We start from the raw sequence: 20,364 nt of genomic DNA, 5'->3' as shown, positions 1-20,364 counted from the left end.
TGTAGGAAGATATCCATGGCGGCGCTTGAATGCGTTCATGGTCTGTTTTAAACATGGTGATGAGATGGTGGTGTAGTCGTGATCGTGATCGTGGTGGTGGTGGTAATGATGGCTACCGTTCGTGCTCGTCCTACAGGAGTACGGCAACGGTGCGGAGGTGCCTCTGCCCCTCCGCCTGGGCGCCCTTACGACCATCTCATGTGCCGTGGGAGCAGCCCCGAGGTACGGCTGTTAGTATGTGACCATCATACCGCTGGGCAGTGCACACACCCTGCGGGTGCCTGGGAGCGATGCCTTCAGACGGCTGCAGTAGAGCTTCTACTTCCCAAACCTTCCCCCTTTGGGGCGTCGGCACAGTTGCTATCCTTAAACTTTGCAGATGATTCCGCAACCTTTCCGGGTTTGAGCTGGAATGGAATGCACACAGCGCCTTTTCGTTCGAACGATTAGTCGTACCTCGTACCTGGTGCGGGTGGTGTGCTGAGGAGTGGATCCAACTTCGTTCTCGTTGCCCCCGGCAGCACGCGCCTCTTCCGGACCCGCTCCTGCATCCGAGCTCCATCCGTCTTGGATATTCTCCCGGCGGGCTAGTAAACGGCATTGCATTGGACGTGTCGGCGGTTGGCCCTTGCTTGCTTCTCCTCGCACCATCCTGTAACGTCCCTTCATCCATCTATCCAATCGCCCACCCGCCGACCTTAGGGCCGCTCGAGGCAACGTCTACCGCAAGTCTCGCCTGCCTGCGCAACCGTTGGTGTTTTGGGGCTATGAGATGAGTCCCTTCGTCAAGCTGGCTAGGGAGGTGAGCAGGGTGGCTTAGGCGCTAGGGGTCGACAAGGTGAAGAGTGATCCAGTGCGCGCGAGAGGAGATGTGCGGACACCGGGGGAGGCTGCTCGGGGGCGCGCCTGCCGCCTGTGGCTTTGGTTGCGGACTATCCCTTCTGATCTTTCGTTGCCAGCAGTTAAGTGAGGAAAGTGCTCCTGGCTATCGGCACCCTCTGGACAGATAGACAGACAGACAGACAGACAGACACGGTGTGTTTTTTTGAGGGGGAAGAGATCCATTTATCGTGATACTGATGCCCGTGACCGATATGTGCCGTATGGCAGGTCCTGTGCGAGCTGGAGCTGCCGTACCTGTACCGCACCGCGGCACGTGGCAGCCCGAAGCGTCAAGAGCTCCTGGACAAGCGCGGCGTGTTCCAGGCACGTGGGGGTCGTGTGTGCACGGTGATGATGGTAAATGATGTATGTACAATCAGATGTGCTATGATGGGTTATGCTGTGTGTTATAATACACGGTGTGGTTGCGCGCGTTGTCTTTGGACAGAAACCTCTCAACATCACATTAAAATGCGTTTGGAAGAGGTGTCACAACGGAAGGCATGTTGGCGTGTGTTATTGGTTAGCGTCGCGGGCTTGGAAATCGTGGCTGTTACAGCGGTTGCGTGGGCTGGGGGAGCTTATCGCCAGCCGTGGTTGGGCCTTATGGGGCTCCTCCTTCCCTGGCCCCATTCGGGCCTTTTGTGGGGTTTACCTCCTCTGACGTTAAGCAGTACCCTCGGACGGCGTGGAGAAAGGCATATTTTTGTTTTGCTGCTCGTGGGGTTGCCGCACGCAGGTGCCGTACCTAGAGGACCCGAATGAGGGCGTCTACCTGTTCGAGTCGTCCGCCATTGTCCAGTACTTGAACGACACGTACGGCGTCAAGGCCTGAGTGCGACGCCGTGCTGCTGCCCATCCTTTCCATCCTGGACAGTGGTGTATGTGTGTGTGCATGTGTGTGTGTGTGTGTATGCCGTGCATGTGATTCTCGCACTGCTGCTGAGATTCTGAGAGTCGAGTTATATATATCCTCTTCGCTAATATCCTTTTAATACCACGGGCAAATTTGCCTCTTGAGTATTTCATTAAAGGCGCAAGGGCGATTGTTACACATGCCGCCCTGTTCGGTCGCGAGGGCGCTGTCGCCGCCTCATTACGACCGCAATGGTGCCGAAATGTACAGCATGCCCAGCGGGGCCCAAAGCTGTGCTGACGCACACACACCCAGCACGACATACGGTGGGCTGTGCAACCCGTGTGGCCCCGATGCCCAGCGTTCCGGCCCCCCGGCTTTGCCCATGGGTGTGGCCAATATCACTGATCTCCCGACGCAACGCGCACCAAGGAGCCGCAATACGAATGCGACGGCAAGGTTGCGACGGTCCGCGCGCGGAATTTGAAGGCGACAGGAGGGAGCTGGCGTATTCAACAGCATCCTTAGTGGTGTTGTGACCCCCGCTGTTGGGCACGGTTGTGTCAATCGCAGTCGGTTGTCGCTGGTTATGTCAATGGCAGTCGGAATGTTGGATTATGAGGCGGGACATCGTGCGCGTTGTGCATCCCGCAGGGAGCCGTTCCAGCTTCTTGATTCGACCAACCAAGTTATAGCTTATATTCTTTCGCCGCGCATCTCTTGCTCGTGGTTCATGTGCGGCGGGTTTTAATTGCTGCAGGCAGAATGTGCGGCTGTGGCGCCTTGGTGATGTGAAGAAAAAGTCGGGGTCCGCCAGTGTACGATTAACGCGCTTGAGTGGTGCCGAGGTCAATACACCTATTTGATGTGCCAGGCATATTTGATAGATTCCGACATGCGCCCTACTGGTTTGTCTAGAGAGTCTATTGAACTTTGCTGTCATTGTTGTTGTTGTCATTGAAGCCTTGTACATATGCGGTGACGTGTGCGCTGCTACACCAGTGCGTGAGGCTAAGCGCCTCTCGCGTTTTTCCTCACACGACACCTTAGGGGTCCCAGGGGAGCCGTACTGTGACCCCGCATACGAGGCCACGACAGGGCCACGACAGGAACGGCTGAGTCCAGAAGTAAACGAGTGAGAGCAAGCCGTCCTGGGGAGAGGAGGCAAGTGGGGAGTTCAGAGCTTCGCCTTGACTTTATCACCCATCAGGATTAGCAAAATAGTCACGCAACAACAGTTAAAAATACATGGTGTACGCACAACTCCGAAAGCCGAAGAAAGTAGTGTCTCTGTATCCTTTGTATGGGGTAGGTTGATTTCTTTGTCAACCGGTAGCATGTCAAGCCAGTGATGCGGGTTGGTTCCTTGTCCCCCATGGTAATGTTTGTTAATCCTAACGAACAAAATGGGGCTGTAGGGTATTTTGTTCGGAAGCTACCCGGTTGCTGTGCTGGTGGGGCTAGGGTGTACCGTTGCAACTGATAACCGGAACTAATGTTTTATGCTGGACAAAGCTGTTGTCGCGCTTTGCACAATAAGCTACTAATGGCGTTACTTCCAAGAAGTCAGCCTCACTATTCAACAAGGGTTCTGTTTCTGTCGCAAGGAGGGTTGCAGGTGTTGCTAATAAAGGCAACAAACGCAGCCGCAAACGAACGAGCCGCCGGTATCGACACAACAACACAAACACACATCTCCTGCTGCCCGCACACGCACGCCCGCACACGCACAAACACAAGGTGCGGAGCTCAACCCCGCCCCAACCACCCAAGCTACGGTACGCGACACCGCTAAGCTTCCATGTAAACTCTCCCCTTGCGACCCAGCCGCGCGGCGAATGCTGTAGCTGAAGGGCTCGTCAGGTGCCTGTGATGCCATCACAGTCCCACCACAGGTTACGGGATTATGATAAAATCTGCTCCGCTAATCCTTGCTTGTATATTGAGCACTACAATTGCTTTTACCAGCGCTTCTACACAAAAATCATGCTTCTACCGCTATGAACGTTTCTGACTCTGAAAATGCACCACGCCCTCACAACGCCCCTTCGTTACTCTCACCCCTCGCGCAGCGGACAGTAAACGGGACAACAACAACAACAACAACAACATCGCCAACCGTCGCCGTGGCCGCTTTCCTCCCGTCCGCACCCCTTATGTCTCCGCAGTCGCACATTGGGAACCATTCCGCCCGCCACGGGAACCGTTCCCCACGCCGCTCTCCTTCCTGCCTTACCCCCTCCGTGTCTCCTCGTTCATACTCCTCTCCCTCTACCCCCTTGCCTCACCTTCCCCTCTCCTCCTCCTCCTCCTCCCCCCTCCTCCTCCTCCCCCCTCCCTTAGCCCTAGCCCTAGCCTAGCCCTAACCCGCCAGCAGCACCTCCGGGGTCCAGTTGGTGGTGGTGGCCACTGCGTTGTTAGTTTGGGGGTCCCGGGCGAGTAAGGTAATCTCAGTGCCGCCAAACCGCAGCTCCACCTGATCCGTTCAGAGTGGGGAGGGGGCGCAGGAAAAGGCAAGCGGGGAGTACGACGACGAGGAGAAGCGGATATATACGGCGAATCGGCGCAGCTTTGAGGAGCAGGAACGCTGGGTCGCGTACAGTGCATGTGTGTCGGATGCACAGTTTATTCTAACGCTCAATGTCTGAATTTCTATAATGTTTGGTTTCACCCCTAGCGTACTGACTAGATGTAGTGTACACGCGTACAGCTGTACAGACAGACGCACGCAGGCCTGTGCACGCACCTCAATGTCGTAATCCTGGCGTCGTTGTACGGTGCTCGTCCAGCCCGGCGGCAGCTCCATTATCACAGTCGCCACCTTGCGCATGCCCGGCTCGGCGGTGTAGCGCGCGTCCTCGTTTTCGGTTGTGAACAGATCAATCCCAACCGCTGTCGTACCCCTGGTGCGCGGTTTGTTAGGCGGTTCGTGACACAATGCAATCGGAGGGGGCCAGGGACTGCACAGGGAAGGTGGAAATTACCGTTACGTCTTCCACAACATTCTTTTTTCCGAAATGTGTGTTGTGTCGATATTCACAACATTATGGTGTCACCTAATAGAGGCGCTTAAGGGATAGAAATAGAGAGCCTGAAACCTCGTAGAGATGAACCCTTGACACCCATCCAGGAAGGTGAAAACGTACGTACTTGCTGGTAGGGCAGAAGATCCGTCGTACAACCTCGTCCTGCTGAATCAGTTGGTTACGCCGTACATACAGCTCGAAGACGCCATCTAGGGGGAGTTGAGAATTGGGCAGTTTGAAAGTTCAGGTAGCTTAGAGATCGCAAAACTAAACTAAGAAAATCGCAACGCTAAAATGCTTCAAGAGCAAACAGCGTTATGAAGGAAGTATCAATCAATGAATCAGGACGCTATCCCGTAGGATGGCGCTAACGTTACGTGCATGTGGCTCTGGACAACACACGCACATACTTTAAATAATTACATGCTCGCCAGTTCATACAGCTGTTGTGTACGGCAGTACGAGGTGCCTACCCGCCACGTATTCGCGTTCCTCCTCCTTCCACAGTTTGCTGGGGTAGCCAAAGAGAGTGTGGCTGGCGGCGTCCTCAGCCGTCCACAAAGACCGACATGAGATGCCGTACGTCTGGCGGCAGCGGCGTGCCGTCACCAGCGACGGGTACTGGCCAAACAGTACGGCACCTTTGGATCGTAATCCACAAGGGTCGGAGGGGAGGAGCGTACAACACGAAAACCAACGAACGCAAAAACCAGTTTCTACGTGTTGAGGAAGAGAAAGAGGGAAAGACCCATCCTCACCCTCCCGCGCCCTTGAGGACTACTGCGGCCAGGACGCTGCCGCTCAACGAGTTGTGGCAATGCTCTTCATAATTGGCAGTCACGTATTCTTGCCCCAGAACTCCCAAGCCTTGCCTTTCCCCCGAAAAATACCCTTCACTCAATGCGGCGCAAACAAGGCGCATGGCGTGTGTGGCACACGTACGGCATGTACGGCACCGCACAAGACACCATCCGGACTACATACATGCGAACCCATAAATCACGCACCGCAGTGTTTACTTTCCTTCTGGACAAACGCACACAGCACGTAGAAGGACAGACAGACAGACAGACAGACAGACAGACAGACAAACAGACAGACAGGCAGACAGACAGGTGTATAGAAAGGTACGCACACGCACTCGCATGCACCCCTCCCACCCCAGGGGGTGGTACTCACCAGACGCAACCAGCGCCTGCGGCTGCCTAGGCATCAACAGCGGCACTCGCTGTTCCTGCGACAGCTGCCGTACACGCTGTTGTACGTACGGCGAGTTGGCCAAGCCGCCCACAAGAAGCATCTGCGCGCACGCACCACATCATCATCCGTGTCTTAATCTCTTTTGGCTAGGGGTTTGTTTACTGAAAAGCGGCAGACCAACGGAGAGAGCTCGTCAAACACGGCCGCACGTTACCTTGCTGCAGGGACAGCCCGCATGCTGCCCCTGCTCCAGGACGTCGACAGCCGCCGCCAAAATCTGATCTACCACAGGCCCGTAGATCCGCCTCTCCAGCACCCCCTCGCACAGCACCACACTGCCGTCAGCGGGCAGATCCGCCGCCATCAGGCCACCGACGTCCATCGCCTCCGCCGCGGGGGTACGGCAGCCGCCGCCGCCGCTGCCGCCGTCGATGTCGGTGGAGGAAGTAGCTGCGATGTCAGCATCGGGCGTGGATGCGGTGGCGGCGCTGCCGCTGCCGCCGCCGCTAGCGCGCCGCTCCCGCCGCCTGATCTCCGCCGCCAGCTCCAGGAGGTGAGGTCTCAGTTGCAGCGTCAGAGGCCCCCGGGGCTGCCGCTTGGCAGCCTCCCACCTACCGCCCCGGTGCGCGTCCAGGCGTGGGGTGATGACGGACACGTTCCATAAGTGGAACAGTATACAGAAACAATGTAGAGGACGTGCGACGTGGGGTCGTAACGCTATGTGGAGAGATGCACGGGCCATGCGTGTTTTAAAGCTCTCAACTCCACAGCTCTCGTAACCCCCACTCCCCGCCGCCCCCTTACTCTTTGGAGCCCCCATCCCGGCCCCCGGCTCGCACCCTCGTACGGCCGCCCGGTGAACTTACTCAGTCGCGGCCTCCATCCATTCAGTCGGATGGCGCTCGCGCCAGGTGTCCCACGCGGTTGGACCCACCATTGCGCGCAGGTGCTGCCACAGCGCCTCGTCCACGTAACGCCCGCCCGCCAGCACACCTGCGAGAGAGTGCGACGTCCGCCGGGGTTACCACTACATACATACATGGTACCAAATTTCAATAGCGAGATGGGCAGTCGGCCGATCACTCAAATTTGGCTGTCATCACCACCCTCGCCCCCACCATCCGGCACTAGTACACACACATACATACACACACACGCGCGCTGATGCACCCCGCTAAGGCATGTGCATCACCGTCGCAAATCTTCAGACATTACGAACCGTAGGAGGATCCCTCCTCCCCGGGGGGGACAGATCGACCCCGCAGCCGCCATTCAGCACCACCACTGCTGTCCAGGACAGCCGTCCTGCCGTACAGCCGCTTATCGTACCTTTACCCGCCGCCGCTTCCTGCAGCCGTACATTCGTCCCAGAGCCCACCACCTTGTGCATCGTGATGTCTGCCGTACCGCCGCCACAATCCAGCACTAACAATACATCTCCGTCCCGGAGAGCAGCCGCCGCAGCGGACGATGATACCGATGCCCCGCCCCGCACTGCTGCCAAGGCGCTACTGCCGTCGCCGCCGCCGGCGGTGTGCTCCGACACTTCCCTTAGCTCCGCCGCCCTGGCAGCAGCGTCGCTGGCGGCAGTGACGGCTGCGGCAGCGGCGCTGCGGCGAGCACTGTTGCGCTGCTGTTGGTGCAGTACGGCAGCTGCAGCCGCCGCCTCCGGCTCCAGAACCATGGACAAGGATCCGGGGTCAGATGCGCGGGCCATGCCTTCGCAACAAAATAACCGAAAAGCACGCGACGGGAGAAAAAATTATAAAATTTCAACAACGAAATTTTTTTACCAGAAACCAACGGGATCGCAACAACCGTAACTGGACCAGCAAAAACAAAGGAAATCGACGTCAATATTAACAACAAATTAACAACAAAATAACAACGAACAACAGCAACAAAACAAATGCGGCGCAGGAGCAGCGCCTTTAAGAATGGTGGTTTTAAAGTTCAGAAACCCTCCTTTCCCTCTTTTCCCCCTCTCCGGGGTTAGGGTTCTAGAGTTTGAGAGCCGGAGGCGGTACGTCCTGGGGCATGGAGTCCAGTACCCCAATCCAGGTTAGCGGTGCACCCAGGGCACTTCCTCATCTCCGACCGCCCTCTCGGCCCTCACCAGCCCGATTAGCCGCCTGCCGCATCTTGGCCTTGGTCGCCTCGTCCCACATGGCAGGGACGGTCAGGCACCAGGAGATGGAGGAGGGCTCCAGGGGGGGCCCCGCCGGCCCGCCTGCCGCAGCCGCGTCCATTCTGGCGAGGTGCTTGAATATGTAGCTGCATGGTAAAGGTCGGAAACAGCAGTTTTCATTTAAAAAGGAGAGGAGGGTTGCTCACGCCCAAAAATTCAAAGAAACAAATGCTGCCGAAGTTCAAAGTGTCCAATCCCTAAGTGTGGTGTGTAAGGCGGGGGGAAGGGGCATAGGAGCGGTACATGGGGAGGTGCATGCAGACCAGCGTCGCGGTGAATGGCACGGCAATACCGTTTTACATACCGTTACAGGAGAACCGTCAGAACCGTTTTTGTTTTTCTGCTCCTAAAGAAGGATACTCCTATGCTCCCTTATGTCCTCTCATGTCCTGGAGCATCCCGATACACCTTGCCACACACCGAAACCTAATCCCCAATGTACGCTACGGTATTTAAACTTCATACAGCGCTATCGTACACCGCCGTACATATCTCGTACGGCAACATCACGCCCTGCCGTACACACACCCTCGCAGCTCCGCCAAGAAGTCCGCGACGACCTGCACCGCCGTCAACCCTGGGGGTAGCAGCACCTGCTGCTGCTGGGACGGCTGTAGCGCCTCTTGCTGCAGCAGTAGCTTGAACTCCTCGATGTAGTAGTACTTGCCGTCCCGGCGCTCTTGATCAGTCATTTGGGACCACCTGCGCCAGGCCGTCCAGCCCCAGGCCTCCTGCAAAGGGAACAATTCTCTTTCTGGATATTTTGTAAAATTCAACGCAAAACCATCTCCGGAGGTTTTGCTTATACTTGATTTTCTTATTCATGAGTTTACAATGGGTACAAAGTGTAACAAGTTCATGTAAGCCCTTCCACGTTTATACAGACCCGTGGGTCGTTTTGCCGCATCTCCCCAACGGGACCGGACTAGTAGGTACCAAACCGCGCCGCAAGGAAGAACCCGCACGTGGGACCTCTTTATCCTACACTCTTTAGCAGTGTGTGGTTGGAGACCCGGTCTTAGCTATGGAGTGCGAGCCTATGCGCACCAGCTTAGTGCCCCGGTAAAGGCATACGGTGCGCGTTTTGAAGTCCTGAGAGGGCTGGTCAGGCCAGTTGTGGTGCAGTTTGACAGGCGCGGCTGCCGCCATGTCCGCCGCCCCACGCCGGTTACTGCCCTGGACCGGCACGACGTCCTGTCGGCCCCATTCAGTCGTCTTGATGCCGCCGCTGGTGATGCTGGTCGTGCTGCTGCTGCTGCTTTCAGTGTTATTGTTGGAATTTATGACCACCTTGCTGTATCCAAAGCCAGAAGCGTACGTCCCGAAATCAACGCCGACGGTCCATTGCTTTCGCGCTCGGCTGGCGGCGGCGGCGGCGGCAGCAGCAGCAGCAGAAGTAGCGGCTGATAGGTCATGGCCATCGATGGGGTTGTGCTGTGGCGGAGAGGGTGAGTTGTGAGGAGATGGTATGGGCGTGGGGGAGGATGCGGCCAGGGGTTTGGGGCGGTAGCTGAATCTGCAGCGCCAGGAGGCTGGGCGGCAAGTTGGCAGGTGTCGCAGGCAGGGAGCATCGCGAGGGCCTGGGACACGGCCCGTATAGCATCGGTTGTCAATCGTCGACAGGGGCCCCATCCTCGGACGGTCGGATAGAGCGCCTTTATTATCCGGCCACGGCGCAGGGAGAGGAAACAACGAGAAAAAAAGATAGTGGGAGCTGGCAGTCAAGACTAGAATTTTGTTTATGAGCGCGTCAGCCCTGATAGGCTCTTATCGTCGTTCGTTTGCAGCCAAGTAACTCGCGTAACGCGGGGGTTTGCAGGCTGATGGAAATGATAAAAGGGTTACGTGTGTGGGCTGCTAAATTAACGCGCATGTATGTCTCGTAGAGCAAAGCAGTGATTTATCAGGAAAGGTGAGATCATGCCGCGTAAGCAAAAATGACTGCTTCCTCGTACTGCTGCTGCGAGACACCGGGAGCAAGAAGCTTTCGCGAGGAACAACTATTTGCGCTGAAACGTAACGCACCGAAGTCTGGATTTCATGAAGGAAATAATTACTCGTAAGTTTTACATCACACGCGGTGGGTACGAATGGTAACTGGGTCAAAAAAAACGCGCTGAAACTATTGCTGAGCGCTCCCTGCGCGCTTCCCCAGCAGGCGAGCACAACACCGTCGCGGCTAATGCAGCTCATCCATGGCCACAGCCGTGCTCGGCGGCTGGCATGCTCTCGGGGGCGCCTAAACGTACCAAAGCAGACATGTTAATCTTCCCCCACAGGACGGGAGGGGCAACAGGGGCAACTGGTGACCAAGATAAAGTGAAGGTGGTTTGGGACAGCAGCTTGCCATGCCAGCTTAAGGAAAAGCTAGCCATTGGAAGCCGTTGGACCATTGGACCCTTTGAAGTACTTGGTCGCTTCTTTGGCCGTTTAGACGTTGTACGACGGAAAACATGAGTAGAAAAACTTTGCAATACATAAGGTCCCGTGCTTCCTGTGCATGGGAACTGCACTGGCGACGCCGGAGTTGTCATTGTCAAGGTTGTCCTCTGCATGTGATTCGCTTCAAAGCACCCGTTTTCGTTTCTTGGGAGCAGACAACAGCAGATAGGCGGTGCCATGGAATGAAGCTTGTATGCTAATCGTTTAAAAGCAGGATACAGTGTTGCTGACGTTTCGGTAAGGGGGCAGGGCTTGGTGCAGCACTCCTGACTGTTACTATTATCTCGGTGACCCAGGATTCGATAGAAAGACACCCGCCCTGCTGATGGCCAAGCCAGGATTAAGGCGCATTAAGTAATAGTGTCAAAAAGCGCGCGCGAATCGGCAAGTTGCCCTCAGAATATCCAGCGTACCGGGAGCCAGCGTACCGGGAGGGTTCGGACGGATGGCAAGACCAAGGGAAAAACATGTCATACAATTGTTGTAGGCGTCTTGATCAGGTCGTGTAATAGGGGCAAAAGGGGCTTAAATGGAATTAACGGATGTACCACCACATTGCCGTAGAGACGATGTGTTGGCGACTCCGCTGCTGGGTGTTATTTGCCTACTCCATATCTTGCATGTGATTAGATACTTTATCTTCATATCATCCTGTACCCATATTGATTCCAGCGGACGTTTCGATAACTCAATCAACGCGACCAGGTAGTAAGACGCAATGCGTCTGCAAAGGCTAGCTCGTACAAATGCATCGCTTGGAGGACAGCGCAGATTATGCGTTGGGCCGGGCCCCTGTCGGTCAGCACCAGGCCGAACCCGCATGCAAGTGTCGTGTGTTGCCGAAACTTCGGAGACCGCCAAACAAGGGCCAAGCCCTCCGCCTACTCTATCAAGTGGCGCATATGTCACCAATTCATTTGGAGCAGGGCGCGTGTCAAGGGACAGCTTGGATGAAGAGGGTGCGTGTCGTTGCCGCCCTTCTCACCTTCCATGACCCTAGCCGCTTCATTAGTTGACAAGCCACCCGTTGACATTACAGATGTCCTGGAGCTAAAAAACTTACGGAATTATTTGGTTCCCAGGTGCGGCGTAAGCTTGGTTTGTCCATCTCGCTGGGATGGCCACTGGCCTCTCCTCACTCTGTTGCCCCGATGACCCACAGGGACAGCCCCTTCATCGTCGATAACAACCATGGAGGTGGCTTCGGTAAGGTTGCACACGGATACCCTAGCCTGCCCTGGCATATTACTTTTGCGGGTGACCAACCGCCGCCGCAGCAACACCCCTACACCTCTCCCTTGCCGAGAGCAGCTCCCAAGAGGAAAACGCTGCCACATCCGCCCTCGCTTGGCTCAATCCTGCCCTTGACCTTGCAGTTGGCGATCGTGACCGAATTCGGCTACACACAGTGGAGTTCGAATCAGCGGAATCGGCAGGTGCGCATCGGGTCGGGGGTAGTGGTGATAGATGACGCCTCTAACCTCTGGCGCGATTCCCCCCTCAGGCGCGCACATGTGCACTATCGCGACCCATTGCCATGCCGGCCTTCTTACGCCTGTTCTCCTTTCAACCCGCAGCTCACCCCTTACATCTACATCTGTACCCAACTAGCTCCCCGGCATGTGCACTTGCGGCCGTCCCGTGTCCGCTCCTGATTCCGTTGCCTATACCCCCTATACGCGCGCGCGCGCGTGTGTTTGTGTGTGTGTGTGTGTGTGCCTCCGCAGGGTCCTTCTGTGCTGACGGCGTGTTAACGCATGGTGACGAGGACTCGTGCATTCTCCTGCCGGAATGGGCTATTCGTTGCGGGCCCCGCAAGACGATTTATTTTGACCCCAAGCAGGTGCGTCAGAGCCTCCCGCGGCATGCCAAGGGTTGGAGCCGGGGCTGGAAGGGGTGGGATCGTGGCCGGCTGGCGGGCACCATCATGCCCCCGCTGCCAGTGTTTCTCGAGGGGTTTCCAGAGCTGGACATGAAGGGAGGTTCCGAAACGGGCGTCGGATGGCCATGCGACCCTGTGATGGATGGGGAAGAGGGAGAGTGTGAAAAATTTGGAGCAGGGCCGGGGCGGGGACGTAAGAAAGGGGAAAGACGAACCACGAGCGAGTGAAACCGATGCCAAGGGAAGACTGCTGCGGCGGGGAGAAAGGGGAAAGTGAAGGGGAAAGGTGGACTGCGGGCCCCGGGTGAGAGGGTGACCAAGGTCGATACGTGGGATCCAGGTGGAGCCCGGGGGGGAATGAGGCATTTTATTGAGCAGGACTGACTTTGAGACAGGAGGTAATACCTTCATGCAGCCTCCCAGGGCGTGAAGACTTTTAGACTGAAAGACTCCAACTAAGACCTTTTTAAGATATTTATTAATAACAAGGGGTCGAGTTAGGAGCCTCAGCGGGCGCCGGCAGGTGCATCTCCCATATTTCCGGTGCCGGCATGTCCATGTGAGCTGAAGGGCCGTATAACCAGCGCAGACAAGGCCACACGTGGGTGCGTGCGGGTTGACCGGGGCGCACGTGCAGAAGCTTATTGGCCCCCGCGTGGACGTGCCCATGTCCCATGTCGCCGTGCTGCGTTGCTGTGGCTGTAGAGGAAACGAGGCAGGGGCTCCCTTGCAGTGGGGTTAGCGGCACAAACGGGGCTCGTGCCGCGAATATATGTATCAGCAAGCAAACTAATGACTAAGCTTTCCCGTCCTAGGAGAGGTCCCCGCGGATCTCTACAAATCTACCATCCCTGGAGCCTGCACCCAGCGAGAATTACCGCATTCCCACGCACGTGGCTATGCCGTTTTCTGTTCATTGCACGGCGAACATCATCATATGGAGGGTATGGATGAAGGGAGCATGTGGGCAAATGCATGCTGGTCAAAGCCAGGGCGGCTGCACCTTCCAAAAGCAGCCGAGCGGAGTTCAGCCGAGTTCAGTCGTGCACTAACCTTCGGTTGCCTTTCGGTTGCCTCTCCAACAAGCTCCATCTCACAATTACCACCTTTGCCGCCCGTAAAGCCTGTTTGTTACGAGACGATTTCACCCTGATAAACCGCTTAGGAGTGCTCCCGTCTGCTATTTAGGATGCTCGGTCCGGATGTCCGTGGCCTGGGGCTCTTATCTGCTGCTTACGGTTTCTTGTCTGCGCCCTAATAACTGTCGGTCCACAGGTCAGCGCAGCAGTGGTGACATGCGGTGGACTTTGCCCCGGACTCAACGATGTGGTGCAGGTGAGCAATTGCGCAACGTAATGCCGCAAAGGGCTGAGTTGGGGTGGGGTCTTAGTGTGGGTAAAAAAGGGGAAAGCGGGCGCTTTTTTTACTGTTTTAGGTAACGGCTCCTCATGATCCCTGGCAAGGGTCAGGAGTACTTGGTCGTGGGGTGGGTCTGAATGCCCCTCGTCCTGTGCTCTGGCTAGCTCACGTGGCTCACAAACGGCAGTGGAGCAGATGGCAAGGGGACCGGCTTCCCTAAAGCCCGGGTTACATTTGCCCTATCGTTCGTTCTCTCGCTCTCGCTCTTCCTCCCTCCCCGGCTCGCTCGACTCAGTGCCCCTAGACGTGCACAGGGATTGGCACATAAAGGGCATGATGGTGACAAGGCCATAGTAAAGGCAGGCAGGAGAGGCACGTGCATGGCGCGGGAGGGACGAGTTGGCGCATATATACCGAATATATATGTATGTATGTATAACATTTATAAATATGATGTATGATTTGCACACAACCCTTGCCCCTCTGGCCCGTCTATTCGCTGATCATACCGCGCAACTCACAGAACATCGTGTACACGCTGACCGACTACGGTGTCCCGGAGGACAACATCCTGGGCATCCGCTACGGTCTGCGGGGCTTCTACGAGCGCGACGCCAAACCCATCACCCTGACACGCAAGTACGTGGATGGCATCCACCTCAAGGGCGGCACCATGCTGGTACGTGTACCGTCATTGCTTTGCCTATTGCCTGTCGTCTGTCTGTCTGTCTGTCTGTCTGTCCAACCGATGTCCAACCGAGCTAGGGTAGCTTGCCGATCTTCTGTTGGATGGTCCACGCAGGGCCGTTTTCGTTTGTCTGTTTGTTTGTTGTCGGACTGTCGTGATCAGGGCGTTGACCTAATCGTGCCTTGGGACTGTGTTCCTTGCCATTCTTCGGGAACGAGGCATCGCATCCTCTATCTTCGCACCCTCGCGTCTGACGGGATGGGACAAGATTATTATGCTCCTCGGGCTTGATGCACTTGATGTGACTTCGGTGCACCGCTTTTGCATGTGCAGGGCACCAGCCGCGGCGGCGCAAACGTCAAGGAGATTGTGCGTCGCATCGACCTGTGGGGTCTCAACATGGTCTTCGTGGTGGGTTCGATGGACAATGCTGTGCCCTGCACGCAAGTTACACCCCTACCCTACGCAAGAAACAACATGCCTACAAGCTACTTTTTAACATTTATCCTCCCGGCTGTTTGGGGCGGTCCTGTCCGGGTCAAGATTTTTGTCTTACTAATTCTCTATCCAATGATGGTGATGCTGGTGGTGGTGCTGCTGCTGCTGCTGCTGCAGGTGGGTGGTAACGGAGGCAATGCCGCCGCTAACGCGATCTCTGATGAGTGCGAGGCCCAGGGCGTGGTGTGCACAGTGGTGGGTGTGCCCAAGTCCATCGACAATGACATCCTGCTCATCGACAAGTGCTTCGGTTTTGAGACAGCGGTGGAAGAGGCTCAGCGGGCGTTGCTGGCGGCCAAGGTAGGAGTTGCTGCGGGTTATGGGATTGTAGAGATCTCGGCGACGTAACGCGGATGGTTGGAGGCCACGGATTGGACCGACCCCAGCCACACGCCCTTCGGATGGCGCTGATCCGCCGGCACGACCGGCGCCTCGTGCCGGAGTGCCGGATTTCTATGAGTTTGCTACAAAATTGTGGACAAGCATAGGCTGCCTGCGCCGCTTCCATGTTGCCAGCTTCCATCCTATCTAGTCTGAACGCGTCCTGCCTTCTTCGCTTGTAGAAGAGGGGCTGGGCCCTCCTTTGCCCTTTGCCCTTTGCCGCGTTCCTGCTGCTGCTGCTGCTGCTGCTGTGTTGCCATTGCCGTGGCCTTATCCTGATCCGCGTTTTGCCGTTGCACGCTGTGGCAGGTGGAGGCCGGCAGCGCGAGGAACGGGCTGGGCCTGGTGAAACTGATGGGCCGCCAGTCGGGCTTCATTGCCATGCAGGCCTCCATGGCATCAGGTAAATGGAACTGCTGTTCATACGATCCTCGTGCTGGGGCTGTGTGGTCCTGATGCGGGGACGGGGGAACGGTTGTGTCTGTCCCGGCGCGTTCCTTGAATCCATTCGTAGCTTTGAGCCGGTGCACATGCTGGTCGAGGAAATGACGCTAAGCTCCGTGGCCCCGCGTAACCTCCTGGCAACCAACCAGGTGTCGCGGACGTGTGCCTCATACCCGAAATTCCTTTCCGCATGGACAAGCTCATCGCGCACGTAAGTGGGCTTTGGGGGCTGTTGTGAGGGAGCAGCAAATTCGAGTTCCTCGGTGCCTGGATGGGCTGTCGTTTGGTCTGACCTGCCCGTGCCCCCCCGTCAATCTTCCTGTAGGGCCCGTAGGCCCTGTGTTGAGTGTGTGCTCTGTGTAATCTCTCATAAAACCGCTCCCTGTGACCCTCTGCGCCCGCAGATTGCGAGCGTATTCGAGAAGCAGGGCCACTGCGTCGTGTGCGTGGCTGAGGGTGCCGGACAGGACCTCCTTTTGGTGCGTACCTTGAAGGGTTTGGCTGCGGGGAAGGGTGGCTCATAGGAAAAGGGCGCACCGGTGTTCAGGTTCTAGTGTGTTCAGCGGTTCATGTTAGTCTCACACACACACACACACGCACATACACAATATGGAGATACATGCGGCTTAGTTCGCTGGGCGTTCGAAGCAAGTACTATTACCACCACGAAAATGCAGAGCTAGCAATCTTTGAGGCTAGGGGCTGTCTGTGTGCGTATGTTGATCCGTGAATCAAAGTCTTTGTCAGCGTACGGATGGAGTATTCGGCCGTCCTGTAGCGCCTTGACCGCTTGGGCCGGCCGCGCATGGGGATTTGATGCGGCTTCGATGCGGAACTGAAGGGGTACCCGTGCTCTTAAACCGAGCGTGGTGTTCGCTAACGCTTTTTCCCTCGCCTTGTCACTATTGTGATACTGGAAAATGGCTGCTGCAATTGCGGTCGCTGCCGCTGGGGCCTTTATTTATTGGTTCCTTTTGATCGCGCTGCTCGCAGAACGGGGCGGCTGGCACAGATGCCAGCGGCAACCCGATCCTCGCGGATATTGGCATTTTCTTGCGCAACGAATTGAAGAAACACTTCAAGGTGCGGCTCCGGCTGCGGCGGCTTGCGGGGGGGCGGGGGGGAAATGGGTGGTTGGACACTTACGCGGAGCTGGGGGCTGCAGGTTCTTGGACCAACGGCATTGGGGCGGCCGTAGCCACGTGCGCGTCTTGGCGTGTGCGGCAATGGCATGTCTTATCACACACGCTTGTCACGGAGCGGATCTCCCTCTTCTTATCTGGTGTTGGCGCGACACCTGCTTAGTCGCCTAGCCAATGCTTAAGCCTTGCTTTCCTAAAGCATATGAAAGCGAGGTTTGGTCTCCAGGGTCTGCAGCCCGGCCATTTAGTTGGCGCCGTGCCCGCCCACCAACTTCCCGGGTTTCTGCTTTCTGCACTGTTTTGGCACGCAGGGCGACGCGGACATCAAATACATCGACCCGTCGTACATGATCCGCTCCGTACCAACTACCAGCAACGATCGCATTTATTGCAAGGTCCTCGGCCAAGGGGCTGTACACGGGGCGTTTGCCGGCTACACCGACATCACGGTCGGCCTGGTCAATACACATTACGTGTACCTCCCTATTCCGATGATTATCCAGGCGCCTCGCAAGGTGGGGTCATTTTGCAGGTCTGCTTAAGCCTCCGTCTTCCCTGGCCCTTCAGGTTGACGTGTAGGTTAATGCGTGACCCCGTGACATTATGCGCCTATGTCCCAAGGCCTAGCTCTCAAATAACAGCACCTCTGTGTTGCAATAGCTGCCCCAGATATTGAAGGTAAGCCCGCCACGCAGCGCTTACGAAGCCTGCGTTGCATGGAGCGCCTTTCCCATACAGCCGGTACGCCACTGCCTGTTGTGGCCGCGCTTAGGGTTCACTGGGGTCGTTTCTGCGTTGCCCGTGGTGCTTCTGTGCAGGTGAACCCCAAGGGCCGCCGATGGAATCGGCTCATTGCGGCCATCCGGCAGCCGGACTTCTCATGAACACTGCATACAAGGCTGTGATTCCCTCAACTCTGTCCCGTCGCCTTACACACTGCGCTCCAGAGCCTAACGGAAACGGTGGTGGTCGGCAGCATGACAGTGCAACGCGGCCGGGCAACGCGAAGCAGGCGAAGTCATTTTACGGTTGGCAATTGCCACTTGTACACGCGCGTAGATTGGTACCACCACGTTTGGTCTGTGGATCAGTCCCACCAGATCTTGTACGAGCGTTCAAAGCTGTGCACAACAACATTGCGTTGTAACCCGAGCAGGATTAGGCAGCCTTCGGCTGCTGGAGAATCATTGTGGCGCGCAGTTGAGGTTACCATAATATTGAATCGTACGTAGTCGGGTTGTAGGTGAGCATGTGCATGCTCGGAGGTATAAGAAAGTGGGGGTGCCAGTCTCAGGACTAAGCCCGCAAGTGCGTAGCGCCTTGTCCAGAAGTATGCATCATGGAACGACACACGAAGATCCTAGAAATATCCTGCATCTTGTATTATGAGGTATATTTCCCTCAACAATTTAATCTCATAGCATAGCAGCTCATCTGGGTGGTATCCCGTAGGCCGAAATGACGGAGTTATAATGGTACTTGATATCTACAAAAAATGTGCCCTGTGGAATTGAAACCTTGGGCATTGACTATGTTTCCTTTGTGTTCGCACGCTGTACGGTTGCTAGGCTTGTGAACCTGTGTAGCACCGTCCCCTCGCTGTCAGCACACACGACCGACCGTACTAGCAGGTTCACTACCACCAGTACAATCACTTAGTACACATCGCAAGGAATAACATACATGAAAAAATCTTAGTCCGTAATGCACGTTGTTATGCGGACACTCATAAACACCACGCCCGTTCGTAAAGCTGCGAATGACACCCCCCACTAGCACCGCTGGTAACCAGCATGCACAATTTCGCCCGCAGCCATGGACATGCAGTGTAGCTCTCAACATTCGATCCTCAATGCACTCTTAACTCCAAAGCGTTGTTCTCCCTCCGACACCCGTAAGCCCCGCTACAACCTCGGTGCCCACGTTGCCACAACGCCATGCGCACATAGCGGCGATCCCTAATTGCAAATTGTGCACAAGGCTGCGTCACAGTAAACGGTGCGATGGATGGCGCCGCGTTGCTGGGTTTACGCTATCGAGCAGGCCGTGAGCTTGTCCTTAAAAGACTTCTTGCCCTTCGTGCGGACTTTGCTCGGCTTCAAGTCCACGGTTACAGGACCCTCGCGAACAGGAGCGGCCTCAGAAACCTGCTCAGGGCCTTGCGCTTGTGGCTGCGCTGGAGATGGCGAAGCTGCTGCCGCTGCCGCCGCTGACCCGGGGGGTGCAGTGATGGCAGCCGCTGCTGGCTGCTGGCTTAGCTCGCCTTTCTGCAATTTTTTGTGATGCAACTCTGCCAGATAGCCGAAAACCTCCGTCACGTTTATGTTTTCCTTAACGCAAGTGCGATACAGCTTCAGACCCAACTGTCGCGCCATAGCTTCGACCTCTTCCGGAGTCACCACAGCTTGGTCGATAAGGTCAACCTTATTTTGAACCAAACACATGGCGATGTCGCCACATTCCGCGATAATTTTGTCCTTCCAGCCTTGCACGGCTTTGAAGGACTCAAGGTCTGTCGTCGAGAAAGCAATTACAGCTGCGCCCGCGCCACGATAGTATGTCCGCGTAATGGCGTCAAATTCCTCTTGACCAGCTGCAGGACATGGAAGGAGGGGGACGCGGACAGTCATAACCCTTGAAACGGCCGAGAGCTCTGCATGCTGTGTTACTTATATCCCACCTGTATCCCACAGCATAAATCGGACTTCCTCCTGAAGGGCATCGACGAATTGCGCCTTTTCTAGGAAGTCGACTCCGATGGTCTTCTTATACTCGTCTGTGAAGACGCCCTTGCAGAACCTTCGAATCATGCTGGTTTTGCCAACACCACCGTTCCCAAGCACCACTACCTTGATCTCCCTGTCAAAGTCCTCCTCCATTCTGTAATCGCCAAAGGCCCTAGGGAAATAGGTGGCTGTTGGCGATTAGCTTGTGTAACTGCAAAATACTTGGATAACAGAAGGAGCTCCTGGACTCTAGGCAACGGTGAGATGGACCTGGTCAGCGGCAGACGGTGAATCAAAGGAAGCGTGGTGAAGGAGCACAACTAAACTGTTCATGCATAAGCCTAATTTATTATAAGGCAGCTGCAAACGACTAAGGTTGGCTGCCTTCGGAATTCTGACTTTCGTTCTCAGTTACTGGCAGTACAAATTGCCGACAGCTGAATGCCGGAGCTCCAAAGGTGATGCTGAAGACAATACACACGCACGTTACGATGTTCTAGGAGCAAGTTATAAGTTTTCATTCAGACTCGACTTCTGTCAACGTTAGCCCAGGCCAAAAGTGAATGAAGGAAAAAGCAGCTGCGGTGCCTAGACGTGAGGTTGCCCTAACCCCAGTTACCGTGACGACGTGCATGTTACATCTCATTCCA

General features: G+C 56.0%; 4 protein-coding genes across 4 annotated transcripts in view; 2 read left to right on the top strand and 2 right to left on the bottom strand.

The window, feature by feature from the left end:
- VOLCADRAFT_55524 (uncharacterized protein) overlaps positions 1-1,717 on the top strand; it is a gene marked incomplete at both ends in the record, with an annotated part of 3,627 nt that extends 1,910 nt beyond the window's left edge. Inside the window, 4 exons of the mRNA XM_002946104.1 lie at positions 137-222; positions 703-802; positions 1,111-1,221; positions 1,622-1,717. Coding sequence (XP_002946150.1) covers positions 137-222; positions 703-802; positions 1,111-1,221; positions 1,622-1,717 — 393 coding nt within the window. The remainder of the gene's footprint in view (positions 1-136; positions 223-702; positions 803-1,110; positions 1,222-1,621) is intronic.
- Positions 1,691-8,844, bottom strand: VOLCADRAFT_120200 (uncharacterized protein; the record flags this gene model as incomplete). Its single annotated transcript, XM_002945755.1, has 11 exons — positions 1,691-2,889; positions 4,119-4,214; positions 4,485-4,641; positions 4,889-4,973; positions 5,238-5,405; positions 5,944-6,064; positions 6,179-6,575; positions 6,831-6,957; positions 7,294-7,560; positions 8,081-8,238; positions 8,681-8,844. The coding sequence occupies 11 exons, from the start codon at positions 8,842-8,844 to the stop codon at positions 2,785-2,787; spliced, it is 1,845 nt and encodes a 614-aa protein (XP_002945801.1). The 3' UTR covers positions 1,691-2,784.
- Positions 8,845-11,257: 2,413 nt separating this feature from the next.
- On the top strand, positions 11,258-19,339 carry pfk1 (phosphofructokinase family protein). The gene is made up of 15 exons (XM_002946103.1): positions 11,258-11,553; positions 11,634-11,676; positions 11,757-11,800; positions 11,971-12,030; positions 12,322-12,437; positions 13,752-13,811; positions 14,359-14,514; positions 14,857-14,934; positions 15,139-15,321; positions 15,712-15,805; positions 15,996-16,057; positions 16,251-16,325; positions 16,840-16,929; positions 17,300-17,503; positions 17,807-19,339. The coding sequence occupies exons 1-15, from the start codon at positions 11,313-11,315 to the stop codon at positions 17,870-17,872; spliced, it is 1,572 nt and encodes a 523-aa protein (XP_002946149.1). The 5' UTR covers positions 11,258-11,312; the 3' UTR covers positions 17,873-19,339.
- rab23 (uncharacterized protein) lies at positions 19,016-19,867 on the bottom strand (the record flags this gene model as incomplete). The annotated part of the gene is made up of 2 exons (XM_002945754.1): positions 19,016-19,581; positions 19,669-19,867. 2 exons carry the CDS (start codon positions 19,865-19,867, stop codon positions 19,016-19,018), a joined length of 765 nt encoding a protein of 254 aa, XP_002945800.1.
- Between the last annotated feature and the right edge of the window lie 497 nt (positions 19,868-20,364).

Source organism: Volvox carteri (assembly GCF_000143455.1).
Source record: "Volvox carteri f. nagariensis unplaced genomic scaffold VOLCAscaffold_1, whole genome shotgun sequence".
Lineage (NCBI taxonomy): Eukaryota > Viridiplantae > Chlorophyta > Chlorophyceae > Chlamydomonadales > Volvocaceae > Volvox > Volvox carteri.
The sequence above is the reverse complement of the archived record's forward strand: the minus strand, read 5'-3'. Positions and strand labels throughout refer to the sequence as shown.